This window comes from Zootoca vivipara, chromosome 2, assembly GCF_965207765.1.
Source record: "Zootoca vivipara chromosome 2, rZooViv2.hap1.1, whole genome shotgun sequence".
NCBI classification, from domain to species: domain Eukaryota; kingdom Metazoa; phylum Chordata; class Lepidosauria; order Squamata; family Lacertidae; genus Zootoca; species Zootoca vivipara.
In genome coordinates, this window is record NC_142584.1 from 115,820,251 (window position 1) to 115,838,112 (window position 17,862).

Sequence of the window (17,862 nt, forward strand, 5' to 3'; positions counted from 1 at the left end):
CTCTCCCCCCACCCCCGCCTGTCACCGAAGATCGGCGGGCGCTCCTTGCTGGGCTTGACAAGCCCGGCAAACAGCGCCCGCCGATCCTCGGCCCTGTGCTGTGTGATGGGCGGGGGGGGGGGGGGAAAGCGGAGATCGTGCTCCGCTCTCCCCCCACCCCCGCCTGTCACCGAAGATCGGCGGGCGCTGTTTGCTGGGCTTGACAAGCCCGGCAAACAGCGCCCGCCGATCTTCAGCCCTGTGCTGTGTGACAGGCGGGGGTGGGGGGGAAGCGGAGATCGTTCTCCGCTCTCCCCCCACCCCCGCCTGTCACCGAAGATCGGCGGGCGCTGTATGCTGGGCTTGACAAGCCCGGCAAACAGCGCCCGCCGATCTTCGGCCCTGTGCTGTGTGACAGGCGGGGGTGGGGGGGAAGCGGAGATCGTTCTCCGCTCTCCCCCCACCCCCGCCTGTCACCGAAGATCGGCGGGCGCTCCTTGCTGGGCTTGACAAGCCCGGCAAACAGCGCCCTCCGATCTTCGGACCTGTGCTGTGTGACAGGCGGGGGTGGGGGGGAAGCGGAGATCGTTCTCCGCTCTCCGCCCACCCCCGCCTGTCACCGAAGATCAGCGGGCGCTGTTTGCTGGGCTTGACAAGCCCGGCAAACAGCGCCCGCGTGCACTTTATTAAAAAATAAGACATCCCTTGAAAATAAGCCATGTCGTGTTTTTTTGAGGAAAAAATTAATATAAGACATGTCTTATAATATGAGAAACACGGTATTTAAAGATTCGGAAGGGAGGACAGTCATTATTGAAATTACATCACAAGGATAAAAGATCATAATAATAGGAATATACGTACCAAACAAGAGACAAAAAAAATTCTATCAGAAATTGGAGAAAAAATTATTAGAATACGTGGCAGAGAAGACAATTTTGTTAGGAGATCTAAATGGGGTCACCACACCTGATATAGACAGATCACATAAAAAGAATGGTAAGGGTTCCAAGCAAACTAAACTACCGCTAATATTTACCCAATCGATGGAGACAATGCATATGAGGGACGCATGGAGAACAAAACATCCAATGAAAAGAGAATATACGCACTTTTCTGAGCCGAACAAGACTGCAGGCAGGATTGATGCTATTTGGATCCCTAATGAACTAACAGTAAGTATAGCTAAAGCCGAAATTCAACCCAGGACCATATCAGACCATAACCCTGTATTTGTCTGGATAAATAAGGAGGAAACCGGATTTAAAAGATGGAGAGCAAATGAATCCCTAATGTATGATGACGTGATAGCTGACAAAGCTGAAAAGACTCTTCAATAATTTTTCAAATTTAATCTAAATAAAGAGACTCCTATCACGACGGTATGGGATGCCGGAAAGGCAGTGATAAGAGGATTCTTTATCAAACAGAATGCAATCCAAAAGAAAGAAAAAGAAAAAAAGATACAAAAACTCAGGGAAGAGATTAGGAGAAATGAAGAGGATCTCTATAAAAATCCACAAAATGAAAAAATTAAACAAAATATAAGGTTACTCCAAACACAGTATTCAATGATCTTAAATGAAGAAATCCAGTGGAAATTAAAAATGATGAGACAGAAAAATTTCGAGCAAGCCAATAAGCCAGGCAAGTTACTTGCCTGGCAGCTGAAAAACAGACAAAATGAGAGAATTATCAATAAAATGAAACTGGGTGACAACTATACCTCTAATCCAAAAGAGATTGAAAAGATTTTTTATTATTTTTATCGGGAATTATATAGTGAAGGTAAAGAAACCGCTGAAGAAGTAAAATGATATTTGGAAAAAAATAATCTAGGGACAATTTCAATGGAACAAGTTAAAGAGCTAAATGCTCGGATTACCACATTTGAAATCAGCCAAGCCATAAATAAATCCAAATTAGGAAAAACCCCAGGTCCTGATGGGCTATCTGCAATATATTACAAAAAACTGGAGGAAACTATTACAGACCCATTAAAGGAAATTATGAATAATATACTAGAAAAGGGTGAAATGCCCCAAACATGGGGAGAAAGCTACCTAACCTTAATTCCAAAACAGGGAACAGACTTGTCTTTGCCATCAAACTACAGACCCATCTCGTTACTGAATAACGATTACAAGCTGTTTGCCTCCATTTTAGCTGATCGATTAAAGAACATATTGGCTACAATTATTCATGAAAACCAGGCGGGCTTTCTCCCAAAATGATTAATGCAGAGCAACATCAGAAATATTATTAATATTATCGAATATTTAGACATGAGAATTGACAAGCCAGGAGTTCTAATAGCGGTCAACGCTGAAAAGGCGTTTGACCCAATCTCATGGGAATTTATGAGGGCTACCATGGAACAAATGAGGTTTGGGAAGTCTTTTTGTAATGGAATCCAAGCAATTTATACTAAGCAAAGGACAAGATTATTAGTAAACAACAATATCTCTAATGAGTGTGAAATAAACAAAGGAACCAGACAGGGTTGTCCCCTGTCTCCTCTAATTTTTATTTTAGTGATGGAAATATTAAACAATAAAATTAGAGAAGAAAAGGAGATAAAAGGAGTGACACTCGGCAGTAGGGCGTACAAATTACGCGCATACGCGGGTGACCTAATTGTTACGACGGAGAATCCAAAGTAAAGCATAAGTAAGATGTTAGAAATAATTAATGAATTTGGTAAGGTGGCGGGGTACAAATTAAACAACACAAAAACTAAAATGTTGGCTAAGAACTTATCAATGGAAGAAAAAAATGAAATTGAACGATTAACTTAACTAAAGTTTTTCTGCAAAATCAAATATTTAGGAATTTGGTTATCTCCCAAAAATATCAATTTATATCAGGACAACTATATCAAAGTATGGGAAGAAATTAAAAGAAATTTGGTGAATTGGAGTAAGTTGAGGTTATCATTCCTGGGACATATTTCGGTAATAAAAATGAGCGTATTACCAAAGTTTATGTTTTTGTTTCAAAACATCCCCATAATACGTAACACTGGATGTATAAAAGAATGGCAGAAGGAAATCTCTAGATTTATTTGGCAAGGAGCAAGGCCCAGAATTAAGCACAAGCTGCTCATAGATATTAAAGAGAGGGGAGGATTCGGATTACCTGATCTGAATTTATATTATGAAGCGGCATGTTTCATGTGGTTAAAGGACTGGTTTTTGCTTCAAAGTTAAAGTTTACTGGATTTAGAAGGATTTAAGGTTCGGGTGGCACGCATATGTAAATTATGACAAGACCAAGGTACATAGAGGGTTTAGTAACCACATAATAAGAGGCTCTCTCTACAAGGTGTGGGCGAAGTATAAAAATTTATTGGAGCCCAAAACTCCACTTTGGATTTCTCTGGTGGAAGCCAAAGCTGTAAGGAAAAAAATACCAAGGATAAATGGGTTACATACAGATCACTGCTAATCAGGAACGACGAGCAATTTAAACTAAAAGGATATGAAGAAATCAAAAATGAATTAGTAAATTGGCTAGATTATCACCAACTAAATGAAGTCTTTAAGGAGGATAAAAAGAAAGGATTTAATTTAGAAATGTCCAGATTAGAAAAATACCTGATGAACAGTAATAATAAGATAATATCTAAAATGTACCACCTCCTTTTGGATTGGGAAGTCCTCGATGAAGCAGTGAAAGAGGTCATGATTAAACGCACCCAAGACTTCGGCCATGCAATAATGATGGAGGAATGGGAGATGCTGTGGAGATGTAATATGAAATTTACGGTATCATATACAATCAAAGAAAACATGTTTAAAATGATGTACCGATGGTACCTCACGCCCTCTAAATTGTCTAAAATGTACCGAAGTATAGCAGACGTCTGTTGGAGGTGAGGAGAGGCAAGAGGAGATATGATACATATCTGCTGCCGTAAAATAAAAGATTTTTGGAATCAGATATATGAGGAAATGAAAAAAATGCTTAAAATCAACTTTACAAAAAAGCCAGAGGCATTTCTCCTCGGAATCCTGAATAAAGACCTTCCAGTAAAATACAGAGAGCATTTCCTGTATGCCACGGCAGCAGCCAGCTTGCTGATAGCCGCCAACTGGAAAGGAGATAAAATCCCCACTGTTGGCGAGTGGCAAGTTAAGTTATTGGGATTTATAGAAATGGCTCAATTAACAGATAATTTAAAGGGGAATTCCAAACAGGCATTTACGGAAAAGTGGGAAAAATTATATATGCAAGAAAACGACAACAGGGAAGGAATCTTCACGGCAGTTATGCATTGATGGGTATATAACAAAAACTCAGACAAACTGGTATAATAGGCTTTATTATGTACAAAAAGGAAAAATAAGAATACGATGAGGAATGTCAGTACATGAGGAACATAAAGGAGACACGTTGCAGACGGTGACGGGAAGTCAACGGCAGTATTCAGTTGTAATTAGTTATTTAGGTGATGAAATGATGTTATAATGTTCTTTTTCTTTTCTGTAAATTTTCTGTAAAGCATTACCTTTCAATAAAGATTTGTTTATTCTGAAAAAATAATAATGGAAAAAGGGGGAAATCACCAGAGAGGAATTCAAACATATAGCCAGCACATGTAGAGACAAAGTCAGAAAAGCTAAAGCACAGAATGAACTCAGGCTCGCCAGAGAGGTTAAAAGCAACAAAAAGGGCTTTTATGGGTATGTCCGTAGCAAAAGGAAGAACAAGGAAACAGTTGGGTCACTTAGAGGAGAAGATGGTGAAATGCAAACAGGGGACAGTGAAAGGGCAGAACTCCTCAATGCCTTCTTTGCCTCAGTCTTCTCCAAAAAAGTAAACAATGCCCGACTTGAAGAATATGGAGCAGATGATTCATCAGGGGAAACACAGCCCAGAATAAGTAAGGAGGTAGTACAAGAATACTTGGCTAGTTTAGATGTATTCAAGTCTCCAGGCATGGGTGTATCCAGCATGGGGCAGGGGGGGCAGCTGCCCCCTCAGAAGCAAAAAAATTTTTTTTAATCATCCTGCTTCACGGTGGCTGCAGCTGAGCTGGAGACGCGTCGGGGTCCCGCAAGAAGAGCCTGAAGCGGCTCAGCAAGGTGCAACGATGTCGCTAGCCTTCTGGCTGCCCGGGGCAGCAAATCAGCAGGCACCCCGCTGGGGGGCGGGGCGTCTGTCGCGTGCATAAAGGCTAGCGACGCCGCTGGGAGGAAGGGACCCGTGTGAAGGGAAAGGAGGAGCAATGGAGACAGGGAAGCGGCTTCCTCCTCTTCTCCATTTCTCCCTCCCACTCCTTGAGCTCCAGCCTGAGGGTGTTCGGGAGCCGCGTCCCTAACCAGCCCAGCCCAGCCCCGGCGGCGCCACTTACTGCTCATGCCAGCGTGCCCAACCCCGCTGGCCCCGATTCCAAGGGCTGCACATGGGCTGCTCCTGGCGGCTGCAACAATAGCCCACGGCGGCGCAGCGCCTCAGCAGCTCCCGGGTCGGTGCGCCCTCGGAGCGTGCAGCAAACGCCGCCACCGCTTCTGCTTTAGCTGAAGCGCCAGCAGGAGCTGCGGAAAGGGGAGGGGGCTTTGCAGCAGGAGACGGGGAAGGTGGAGGGGCTCTAAGCCACAGAGCCAGGCCTTGCCCCTGGGGAGGGACGGATGGAAAGGAGGGCAGACCTCAGCTTGTGCCCCCGCCGAGTCTGTGGGAAGCAGAGGCAACTCGAGTGCGCAGCTTCTTGGCTGCTCGGCCAGCCCTCCCTCTCTCCCCCTCCTACTCAGGCAGGGCAGCCGTCGGTGGAGGTGGTGAGGGGGCACCGCGCTGCCCCCCACAAAGTGGAGCCCGGGCCCCCGCCCCCTATTGCGGCGCCCCTGGCCGCACATGCGCACTCTCCCCCAGGGCAGCACCCAGGATGAAACTTCTTCCTGGAGTCAGTTTTACCTGGGCTCCGTAGCCCCACCTATGTTCCCACTTTGTGGCCCCTCCCCTCCCGTGCCTTGGCCCCGCCCCTGAATGACCAATAATCTTTGAAAATTCCTGGATAACAGGCGAAGTTCCAGCAGACTGGAGGAGGGCAAATGTTGTCCCTATTTTCAAAGAGGGGGAAAGAGAGGACCCAAACAATTACAGCCCAGTCACGCTGACATCAATACCAGGAAAGATTATAGAGGAGATCATTAAGCAAATGGTCTGTGAACACCTAGAAAGAAACTCTGTGATCACTAAAAGTCAGCATGGGTTTCTGAAAAATAAGTCATGTCAGACTAATCTGATCTCATTTTTTGACAGAATTACAAGCCCTGTAGATGAAGGCTACTCTCCTCATCCTGGAGAGTAGTGACTAGTGGGGTGCCACAGGGTTCTGTTTTGGGCCCAGTCTTATTCAACATCTTTATCAATGACTTGGATGATGGGCTTGAGGGCATCCTGAGCAAGTTTGCAGATGACACCAAATTGGGAGGGGTGGCAAATACCCCAGAGGACAGGATCACACTTCAAAATGACCTTAATAGATTAGACAACTGGGCCAAAGCAAACAAGATGAATTTTAACAAGGAGAAATGTAAAGTACTACACTTGGGCAAAAAAAATGAAAGGCACAAATACAGGATGGGAGACGCCTGGATTGAGAGCAGTACATGTGAAAAGGATCTAGGAGTCTTGGTAGACCACAAACTTGACATGAGTCAACAGTGTGATGCAGCCGCTAAAAAAGCCAATGCAATTCTGGGCTGCATCAATAGGAGTATAGCATCTAGATCAAGGGAAGTAATAGTACCACTGTATTTTGCTCTGGTCAGACCTCACCTGGAGTACTGTGTTCAGTTCTGGGCACCACAGTTTAAGAAGGATACTGACAAGCTGGAACGTGTCCAGAAGAGGGCAACCAAAATGGTCAAAGGCCTGGAAACGATACCTTATGAGGAACGGCTTAGGGAGCTGGGTATGTTTAGCCTGGAGAAGAGAAGGTTAAGGGGTGATATGATAGCCATGTTCAAATATATAAAAGGATGTCATATAGAGGAGGGAGAAAGATTGTTTTCTGCTGCTCCAGAGAAGCGGACACGGAGCAATGGATTCAAACTACAAGAAAGAAGATTCCACCTAAACATTAGGAAGAACTTCCTGACAGTAAGATCTGTTCGGCAGTGGAATTTGCTACCAAGGAGTGTGGTGGAGTCTCCTTTGGAGGTCTTTAAGCAGAGGCTTGACAGGCATATGTCAAGAATGCTTTGATGGTGTTTCCTGCTTGGCAGGGTTTTCTGGAGGAAAGTTGGGGGACAAGCAGCAGTCTGGATGAGTCCCTCTGTCTTGCTCTTTTGTTACTGTGACTGAGTACCATTTTGGGCTGATCTGTATCCATGGGGCATCGGATCAACCCAGAAGTTGTGGAGGCAACGGGAAGAGAAGCTTGGTCAAGAGACTGGCTCATGTCGGAAGGAGGCCTGGATGTATCCTTGATGAAGCCCCTCACAGGCAGGAAGGCAGCATTGCCCAGTGGGAAGGCATTCAGATACAAATCATCAGCAAAGAGCAGAATATCAGCTCCTGTTCAATCAAGGAGACAGAAGTCTGCATTCAGATGAGTTAAGCATCCTAGGTCTCTTGGGTCTTCCTGTCTGTTACAAACCTGACTAGAGGCTCCATCAACTGAGCCCCTGCACTCCTTGCATACATGAAAGGGGCACAGAAAGGATTTGAGGCAGCCTCTTCCTGGAGCCTTGGGCTGTTCCTGTCACCGTCTTACCTGCAGGAGTTCACTCGCTGGCTGCTGACCCTTTCCCTCCATCTCCTGGATGATCTTCTCAAGAGAGGAGAGTTTCCTGGAGAGTTTGGCCAGCTGCTCATCCCTTCTCCTTGCAATCTCCTTCTCCACCTCTTCCATATGATTCAGCATACGTTTTTCTTGTTCTTCCAAAAATTGGTGCAGTTGTCTGAAGTTCTCCACAGTCTTCAGCCTCTCCGTTTCCGTTAATTTCTGCAAGGAAAAAGGAGGTCTGAGTGTGGAAGATGGTCAGAATTATGAGAATTCCACATAGACATGAAACCACCAGTGGCTAAAGAAGTAAACATTTATTTTGAGGGGAGGCCCTTTCCGATGCTGTTTCTGTTGACTTCTATTTTGCAAAGGGCTACTGCATGAAACAAGGAGCATTTTCCTAGCCACCGATGTTCCCTGCATGTTTTGGGGCATAGCATAACCTGAGTTCTAAGTTGTTCAGAGAATATTCATGGACATAACAAACCCCTCAGTTTAGACTGGAGCCATTTAGGTGTAGGAAGGCAACAGAAACAGAGGAAGAGGAGGACTAAGTGCAGGGGTCATCCCCATAGCTCCCCTATTTTATTTAAAGGTTCAAAATGGCCAGAGTTTCCTAAAAATGAACAAGAGCGCACATTTAGAATCAAGTTCTGAAGATGATCAGCCAAATGTCAAGGACCAAATGGAGCAAAAAGCACACAGACCTAGTGGTGGGAGGAAAATATCCTTAAATATTTTAAACATGGGGGAATGATCAATGGTCTTCAATGTCTGTATACTAATGCACAGAGCATGGGAAATAAACAAGATGAACTTGAGCTCTTGGTACAGCAAACTAAATATGACATAATAGGCATTACTGAAACCTGGTGGGATGAGTCTCATGATTGGAATGTAGAAAGAGGGATACAATCTATTTCAGAGAAATAGACAAAACAGGAGAGGAGGAGGAGTAGCGTTATATGTCAGGGATGTGTATACCTGTGAAGAGATCCAGGATTTAAAACTTCAAAGCCAAGTTGAGAGTATCTGGGTCAAAATTAAGGGAGAGAAAAATAACAGTGATCTCATTGTGGGAGTTTACTATAGACCAGGGTCCCCAAACTACGGCCCCCGGGCCGGATGCGGCCCAATCGGCCTTCCAATCCGGCCCGCGACGACCCCCGCCGCCCGCTGCCGCCGCCCGCTCTCACGGCGCGCGGCGCAGCGACGATCTAAAAAATCGGCAAAAAATCGCCGAAAATCCTTTGTGCGCATGCGTATGGGCCTCTCCCGACCCGGAAGAGGTCATTTCTGGTGCACTTCCGGGTCGGGGGAGGCCCATACGCATGCGCACAAGCGATTTTCGGCGATTTTTTCCCCGCCCGTGTGCGTGTGCGCATGCGCATGGGCGCGCACTCCCCCGCCCTCCGGCCCACTGCGCGGTCGGCGCGGCGGGCACCGGCCCGCCGCGCGGTAAGTCTGGGGACCCCTGCTATAGACCCCCAAGCCAAACTGAGGACACAGATGATGCCTTCCTGGAACAGATGACCAGGCATTCAAAAGGAGGTGAGATAGTAGTAATGGGGGATTTCAACTATCCTGATATTTGTTGGATGTCAAACTCAGCCAAGAGCATAAGGTCGAACAGATTCCTCACTGGCCTTGCAGACCATTTCATTGTCCAGAAAGTGGGAGAAGCAACAAGAGGATCAGCCATTTTAAATCTGGTCCTAACCAATAGTGATGACCTGGTTAGTGGGGTAGAAGTGGCAGGATCATTAGGTGGGAGTGATCATGCTCTTCTGGAGTTTATTGTTCAGCGGAAAGGAGCAACCAAGCATACTAAGACTCAAATCCTGGACTTTAGGAAAGCCGACTTCAGAAAACTTAGGGAAACACTGGGTGAGATCCCATGGACAGAAATACTAAAAGGGAAGGGAGTTCATGATGGTTGGGAGTTTGTTAAAAGAGAGATATTAAAAGCACAACTTCAGGCAATACCAATGAGACGGAAACATGGAAGGTGCCTAAAGAAGCCAGGGTGGCTATCTAAAGAACTTTTAACTGAGTTAAGATTTAAAAGGGATATGTACAAAAAAATGGAAAAATAGGGGAAATCACCAGAGAGGAATTCAAACATATAGCCAGCACGTGTTGGGACAAAGTCAGAAAAGCTAAAGCACAGAATGAACTCAGGCTCGCCAGACAGGTTAAAAGCAACAAAAAGGGCTTTTATGGGTATGTCCGTAGCAAAAGGAAGAACAAGGAAACAGTGGGGTCACTTAGAGGAGAAGATGGTGAAATGCAAACAGGGGACAGTGAAAGGGCAGAACTCCTCAATGCCTTCTTTGCCTCAGTCTTCTCCAAAAAAGAAAACAATGCCCGACCTGAAGAATATGGAGCAGATGATTCAGCAGGGGAAACACATCCCAGAATAAGTAAGGAGGTAGTACAAGAATACTTGGCTAGTTTAGATGTATTCAAGTCTCCAGGGCCAGATGAACTACATCCAAGAGTATTAAAAGAACTGGCAGAGGTGATTTCAGAACCACTGGCAATAATCTTTGAAAATTCCTGGAGAACAGGCGAAGTTCCAGCAGACTGGAGGAGGGCAAATGTTGTCCCTATTTTCAAAAAGGGGAAAAGAGAGGACCCAAACAATTACCACCCAGTAAGCCTGACATCAATACCAGGAAAGATTCTAGAGCAGATCATTAAGCAAACAGTCTGTGAGCACCTAGAAAGAAACTCTGTGATCACTAAAAGTCAGCATGGGTTTCTGAAAAACAAATCATGTCAGACTAATCAGATCTCATTTTTTGACAAAATTACAAGCCTGGTAGATGAAGAGAACGCTGTGGATGTAGCCTATCTTGATTTCAGCAAGGCCTTTGACAAGGTGCCCCATGATATTCTTGTAAAGAAGCTGGTAAAATGCGGGCTAGACAATGCTACCATTCAGTGGATTTGTAACTGGCTGACTGACCGAACCCAAAGGGTGCTCATCAATGGTTCCTCCTCATCCTGGAGAGTAGTGACTAGTGGGGTGCCACAGGGTTCTGTCTTGGGCCCAGTCTTATTCAACATCTTTATCAATGACTTGGATGATGGGCTTGAGGGCATCCTGAGCAAGTTTGCAGACGACACCAAATTGGGAGCGGTGGCTAATACCCCAGAGGACAGGATCACACATCAAAATGACCTTAACAGATTAGACAACTGGGCCAAAGCAAACTAGATGAATTTTAACAAGGAGAAATGTAAGGTACTACACTTGGGCAAAAAAATGAAAGGCACAAATACAGGATGGGTGACACCTGGCTTGAGAGCAGTACATGTGAAAAGGATCTAGGAGTCTTGGTAGACCACAGACGTGACATGAGTCAGCAGTGTGATGCAGCAGCTAAAAAAGCCAATGCAATTCTGGCCTGCATCAATAGGAGTATAGCATCTAGATCTAGGGAAGTAATAGTACCACTGTATTCTGCTCTGGTCAGACCTCACCTGGAGTACTGTGTTCAGTTCTGGGCACCACAGTTCAAGAAGGATACTGACAAGCTGGAACGTGTCCAGAAGAGGGCAACCAAAATGGTCAAAGGCCTGGAAACAATACCTTATGAGGAACGGCTTAGGGAGCTGGGTATGTTTAGCCTGGAGAAGAGAAGGTTAAGGGGTGATATGATAGCCATGTTCAAATATATGAAAGGATGTCATATGGAGGGAGAAAGATTGTTTTCTGCTGCTCCAGAGAAGCGGACACGGAGCAATGGATTCAAACTTCAAGAAAGAAGATTCCACCTAAACATTAGGAAGAACTTCCTGACAGTAAGAGCTGTTCGGCAGTGGAATTTGCTACCAAGGAGTGTGGTGGAGTCTCCTTCTTTGGAGGTCTTTAAGCAGAGGCTTGACAGCCATATGTCAAGAATGCTTTGATGGTGTTTCCTGCTTGGCAGGGGGTTGGACTGGATGGCCCTTGTGGTCTCTTCCAACTCTATGATTCTATGAATTCTTTAGTAATATTTCTGGTAAATCAGGATTTGGATTGAATTGCTTCCACCTTTTCAGCTCACAAGTCCTCAGGCTTCTCCTTGACTGCTATTCACATAATATACGACAATGGGAAAGAAACTCAATTTAGCTGCATTCAAAGGTGAAATTACCTAATTCTCAATTGCTGAAAAAATATGGAGACCAAAACAGAGCTTTGAAATTCACACCTCTGATATTTTCAAGCTTGACCCAGCCAGGTAATATTCACAAAAAATGTATTTATATGAGGGTACAGTACAGATCAAAATATTTATACAAGTAGGTAGCTACCCTAACATCTGATTCATTTTCATAATAATAAATTGATAAACAGAATGATATGGAAAAAGGAGAAATGGGGAGAAGCTGAAATGGGCAGATTTCCCCATCCCTCCTCAGTCCTGACTCAATTCTTCTTCTTCTTCTTCTTCTTCTTCTTCTTCTTCTTCTTCTTCTTCTTCTTCTTCTTCTTCTTCTTCTTCTTCTTCTTCTTCTTCATTGAAATTATATACTGCCCTATATCTGGAGGTCTCAAGTGCTTGTTCCCTGTCTAGTAACAATAGAGACCCTTACAAGGAGGTCTTTGCTTTCCTTGTCCAGGTCTGCTTGAAAGGCCAGAATTTCCTCTCTCTCTTTCCTCAGAATCTCCAGGCGGCGACAGATCTCTCCCTAAAGAGAAAAGGAAATACTCAGGTTTGACAGACACAGAAAGTGGAGATAAATATTATACTGGCTTCTTGGGTCCAGTGGCCTTGCTATAATAGCAAAGTAATTTACTGTAGGAAATAAAAGTACAGCGGTTTTCAACCTTTTAGGGTCCACAGCTCCCTGTTTCTGCGGCACCCCTGTGGGGCTCAGGGGCCCAGTTAGGTCACTTGCAGAGCTGGCAGCCCCTCACCCTTTCTCGAACACCCTCCCTTGCGGAATGCTCTCTCAGCCTCCTCTCCCCTCTCCTTAAGAGTCATCCTCTTGGTCTCTGAGCTGCCCCAAAGAGAGGTGCCTCCTCACGCTGCCCCACAGGGGCCTGGGGCTTGTCTGTCCATCCCCAACAGCAAGGGTCCCTCACCAGTTTGCTTGCTTACTTTGCGGCTGCCTCAGTTCCTGGCAGCCAACACCTCCTGGCCAGCCCCAGAGGCACCATTCGCCTACAGAGGTTCTAGCCAGGGCTGCTGTGCAAGCCTTTGGGAGGCAGAGATGGCATCCAAGGAGGGAAGGAAGGAAAGAGGGACAGAGGCCAGTGTTTCCAGCGGCACCCCTGAGCATCATTCAAGGCACCCCAGGGTGCCACAGTACACTGGTTGAAAACCACTAGAGAACTGGGATGGGAAAATTTTCTTCAAATAATTTTTATTCGTTTTTCAGATACAGAATCGCAAAAAACCAAACAAAAACTCAGAACAAAATATAGAACAAAGAAAAAGAATACAAAAAATAAAAATACAACATAAAAAAGAAAAACTTCTCAAGTCTTATGTTGTTTACTTAACATTGTTGACTTCTTCGATTCCCCCTCACTGGGTCCATTATATAATCCAATTAATCAGTTTCCATCTTATCTCTTAAATTAACCTAACACGTTTTATCATTAACACTCAAATATCCTATTCTAAAAAGTATCATCTATTCTCCACCAATAATTAATCAATTTATCCCAATCAAAAAATATTTCCCCTTCCTTTATCTTCTCATTCTCCCATTATCCTAGAGATTTTTACCAAGAACTTTCCATAAATTTACATATTAATTCTTATATCATATAAACATTTAAACCCATTATATCAAATTTAACCCCCCTTCCCCTGAACTCCGGTTCTCCCAGATTCATCAGCGAGTTCCATAAATCATTCCAGTTTCAGACCATCAAAATCAGTCAAGAAAGTTACACCCATTACTACCCCTCACCCCACTCCCGCCCTGTCCCAGTCTACCCACCATTCGTCCTCAATCACCCCCTGGTGTCTCCCCATTTCTTCAAATGCTGTAGTACAAAACCATCCAGCAAAAATTCCCTTCTCCAGCCCTTTCTCAGTTTTTATTCCCTTTGTATTCTGACCCCAGTATGGATCCTGCCCTCCCTCTCTCACTGGGAGGACATTACTCCATGCTGGTTCTTCTTTGGTGACTCCTTGGATCAGGCAGATGTTCTGATCCATGTTCCATATATCTTCCTCCTTTTTTAACAAATTCCATTACACAGTTGTTCCTCTTGCATGACTTCGCTCTCTGTTGGGGTTAATCCTTTTTCTCTAGGGTTGCCAGACTCAATAGAGGACAGGACTTCTGTGCCTTTAATTGCCCTGCTCTCTTTTGAGTCTGGAAACCTTAAAGAGAAACCGGCAGACCCTTTGTTTAATTTCCAAGCTTATGCAACAATATGTTATTTTGCTGCACTTCATTTCTCAAGTCCAAACACAGTTCCAAAAGATCCTTCTGGAAGTCAAGGCCTTCAGATGATGTTATAGCTACAGTCATCCTGTTTATCTCAGATTTCATGGGAACAGAGCAGAGCAGGAAGTCGAACAATTGTATTTCCAAAAGCCTCAGAAATCAAGCTTGTGTCCAAACTGGTTATATTTCTCATTTTTATTCTTTTTCATGTCTTAAAAATCTTATGTCCCTTTATAAAAGGAACAATGTCAAAGTCTCTTCACAGGGATGGGAAAGTTTTCTAGTGCAACAAACTAGTCTGGAGAAGATGTTCTGGCAAGCCAGGTCTGCAAAGGCAACCTGACGTCTCATTTTGAGGTCCCAGGGAGGCATGGGAAGAGGAGGAGGAAGAAGAAGGGGTGAGGATATATCAGTCTAGCATCCAACCTGGGATATATCAGTCTAGCATCAAAGAGATAGTGAGGTCAGCCCAAGAGGCAAGAGATGCAGGGTTAGACCAGAGCTTCTCAAAACTTCACCCATTCCAAACCCCTCTTCTGCAAGCCTAGGGCTTCTCCACCCTTCCTCTTAACATCACTGCTTTGCTGCTTAATTGGGCCAAATGGCAACTCAGGTTTTCTGCTATTTGTCAGTTATCTTCTCTGCAGTAGCCAGAGCCCACATGTGCTTGTGCCACCAGGGGAGATTTAAGTGCTGCACTTTCTTCCGTTTCTGGGCCAAAGAAGTTCTTGCTGTGGCCGGAATCCGCCCAAGCAGCTCCTTCAGAAAGATTACTGTCTGGTCATCCCGCAAGTTCAAAGGGGCCAGCTTCATTTCATTATCATTACTATTTTGTGGCATTGTTGACATTGCATGGCACAGAAGTATTTTTTGTGCTCTGGTCCATGGGGTCATGAAGGGTTGGACATGACTAAACGACTAAACAACAACAGTAGAACAAGTGAATTATTTTAAAAGGGATAAAAAGGCATTTAAATTGACCTTCTGGTCAATTCCTGGCTAACAGTCCGCCCCTCCATGTCCACCCCGCCGCCCCTCCCCCCCTCCCCATCTGATCCCTGGCTGCTCTCTACTTTGCCGTGCATTGAGGAGGCATCCTGGTAGCAAAAGGAGACATGTACTTAGTTGTGTATGTGCAATTTCCATTCGTACAGTTCTAAATATGTACAAAGCAACCTTGCTGGGAGATGTGGACGAGGTTAATCCTTTCTCTCCCGACCAAGGTCCCAGTTCCGATATTGGAAGCTGCTGCTAGTATTTCAAGATCCCCTTGTCCCCCTGGCAGAGAGAAATACCCTGTTTCTCATATTTTAAGACATACCCATAAAATAAGCCATAGCAGGATTTTTAAGCATTCAAGGAATATAAGCCATACCCCGAAAATAAGACATAGTGATAGGCGCAGCAGCAATGCCGGCCGCGGCAGGAGGAGGAGGAAAAAAATAAGACATCCCTTGAAAATAAGCCATAATGTGTTTTTTTGAGGAAAAAATAAATATAAGACATGTCTTATAATATGAGAAACACGGTACTTCAACTCCATCCACAAAGGAGCCCCCAGGAAGAAGGGGTGAGGCAGGATCCAACCCTTGGCTGCTTTTTACATAATAAAGCACCACCAAATCACGCCATGCCTACTTTGGACCTGAGAATTAAAAATAAAACCTCCCAGGAAGAATCCACAGCTATTCCCCGCCCCCCTCAAGATCCAGGGATCTCCTACCTTGTATTCCTCGAAAGCTTCCTCTAGAGGAATCACCTCGTGGTGTTTGTGCTCCTTTGATCTGTCACAAACCACACAAAAGAGTTTCAGGGGCTCCCGGTGTTTCTGGTGTTTCTCGCAGACTCTCCCTTTCCCTCCTTCTCCCTTTCCCTCTTCGCACATTCTCCCTTTCCCCCCTCCTTCTTCTCTCCCCTCTTGAAGGCTGAGATTCTGGGCTATTTCTACCATGTTAGCCAGTTGCCGGTTGGGGATGAGACCCCTTCTCTGGACTCTTCGTCTGCATTGAGGGCAGGAAGCCTCTGCCTTCGATTCCCCCCAGTACTGGATCAGGCAGGATCGGCAGAAGTTGTGCCCACACTCTGCGATGGTCACTGGATCCTTGAAATAATCTAGGCAGATGGAGCATGTGGCTTCATCAAGGAGACGCTGGATGTGACCCCCAGAAGCAGCCATGGCTCCCTCGCGCCAAATCCCCGAGTTAGGTTTTGCTCTCTCAGTTTTCAGCCACTGGGTGTTTCCTTTCCTGGAAATGACTCAGTGATCATGTGATATTTATTGTAAAAAAACAACAACGTGTCTCCAGGTCTTTGCAGTTGCTGAATGTTTTCTCAAGTAGCAGCGAATGCTTCTTGATTGCTTCCCATGCTTTTGATTACACACAAACACACACATACTGCAACATTTTCATTCATAGGTTTCCTACCTCTCTCAAGTAACCTGGTCTTGGGGTATATGGGACCTTGAACTTGGCCCAGGAGCTGACTGGCAGCCTGTGGGAATCTCGCTAGCAGGGGTGCTCAGCGCTGGCGGTCGTTTGCCCCCACAAGCATGTCAACTTTCTGAGCCATCTTTGGCACAAGGGGAACTAGGATGTGGATAAGGGACTTTGGCTTAGGGCTTCCTCCCTGTGTTTCAGATGCCGTCTCAGGGGACAGCCACCAACCAGGCCCCCTTGAGACAGAAGAGGCTTTGCCAGCCAATTCCCAGAGACAGCTACATGGACATGCCACTGTAATGCAATGGGGACATGATTTTTTGGGGGGAAAGGCTTTGTTTTTAAATGTTTATTGTGTAAAACTCCTGCAGGAAAGGGAGGCACTGGGAGGAGGTCTTCCAGAGGACCCATAAGTAGGTTCAAGATTTTGGCGGATTCTCCAGGGTGAGGGAATGTCCTAAGTGCAGATCAGACACCCAGAACACCTCCCTCGGGGCGTTGAATGGGATGGACATCCTGTTTTCCTGAGACTCTGAAGAGCCTGCCTTGTGTGGCGGAACATTCCCCCCCCAAAAATGTGTTCTGGGGTTTCCCCCTGGCCTTCGCTAGCAGATCTGGGTGTGCAGGAAGGGGAAGAAGGGGACAAAGTCTCATTGTGCTAGTCCTAAACCTCGAGTTGGCGTACGATTAATTGAATGCCACCCAAAATGTGTATCTGCTCCTGCTTGAAGCACTCCAGAACTTGACTGGTGGCATCTCTCAGGGGGTCTTGTAGTGAAGGACTTTGGCATCGTCTCCTACCTGACTGCTTTTTAACTGGAGGTCCCAGAGATGGAGAGTGAGATCTTCATGCAATGTGTTTGCCCTGTCCCTGAGCCAGTCGCCTTCCTCTCTTCTGTCCCTCACAGCCAATGGAACAAATGGCCGAAGCTGGGCTGACTGAGGTAAGTGGACATCTCTCTTAGTGGCAGGCCTGGGGTGTTCCCTTGAGCAGGGTGAATGATGAGCTAAGGATCAGAGCGCACCTGAGCACGTGCAGAGTGCATTTGCAGCCCCATTTAATTTGTCTCAACCATTTCTGTACAGCTTGATTGCCATTGTCTCTAAGCAGTGAGAAAAATACAATGAAAAGGAGTAGAAAATATAAAATATGCCTGCTAGGATGATGATGATGATGTCTTCAGTAAGGTCTACAGGAGAAGGGCCCGTCTGACCGCAACCTGGAAGGGAGTTCCATAAAATTGGGCCCACAATGGAGTGCTTTATATCCCACCTTTACGCCAAGGAGGTCAAGGTTCTCCCCTTTCTCTT

At 45.5% G+C, this 17,862-nt stretch overlaps 1 protein-coding gene across 1 annotated transcript in view; it reads right to left on the minus strand.

The window, feature by feature from the left end:
- The window catches only part of LOC118080204 (E3 ubiquitin-protein ligase TRIM7-like), a 29,563-nt gene extending 13,104 nt beyond the window's left edge, over positions 1 to 16,459 (minus strand). The window contains exons 1-3 of the mRNA XM_060269827.2: positions 15,837 to 16,459; positions 12,299 to 12,394; positions 7,700 to 7,930 (exon numbers count right to left, since the gene is read on the minus strand). Of these exons, the coding sequence (XP_060125810.2) occupies positions 7,700 to 7,930; positions 12,299 to 12,394; positions 15,837 to 16,289 (780 nt within the window). The 5' untranslated portion in view covers positions 16,290 to 16,459. The remainder of the gene's footprint in view (positions 1 to 7,699; positions 7,931 to 12,298; positions 12,395 to 15,836) is intronic.
- Positions 16,460 to 17,862: the final 1,403 nt, after the last annotated feature.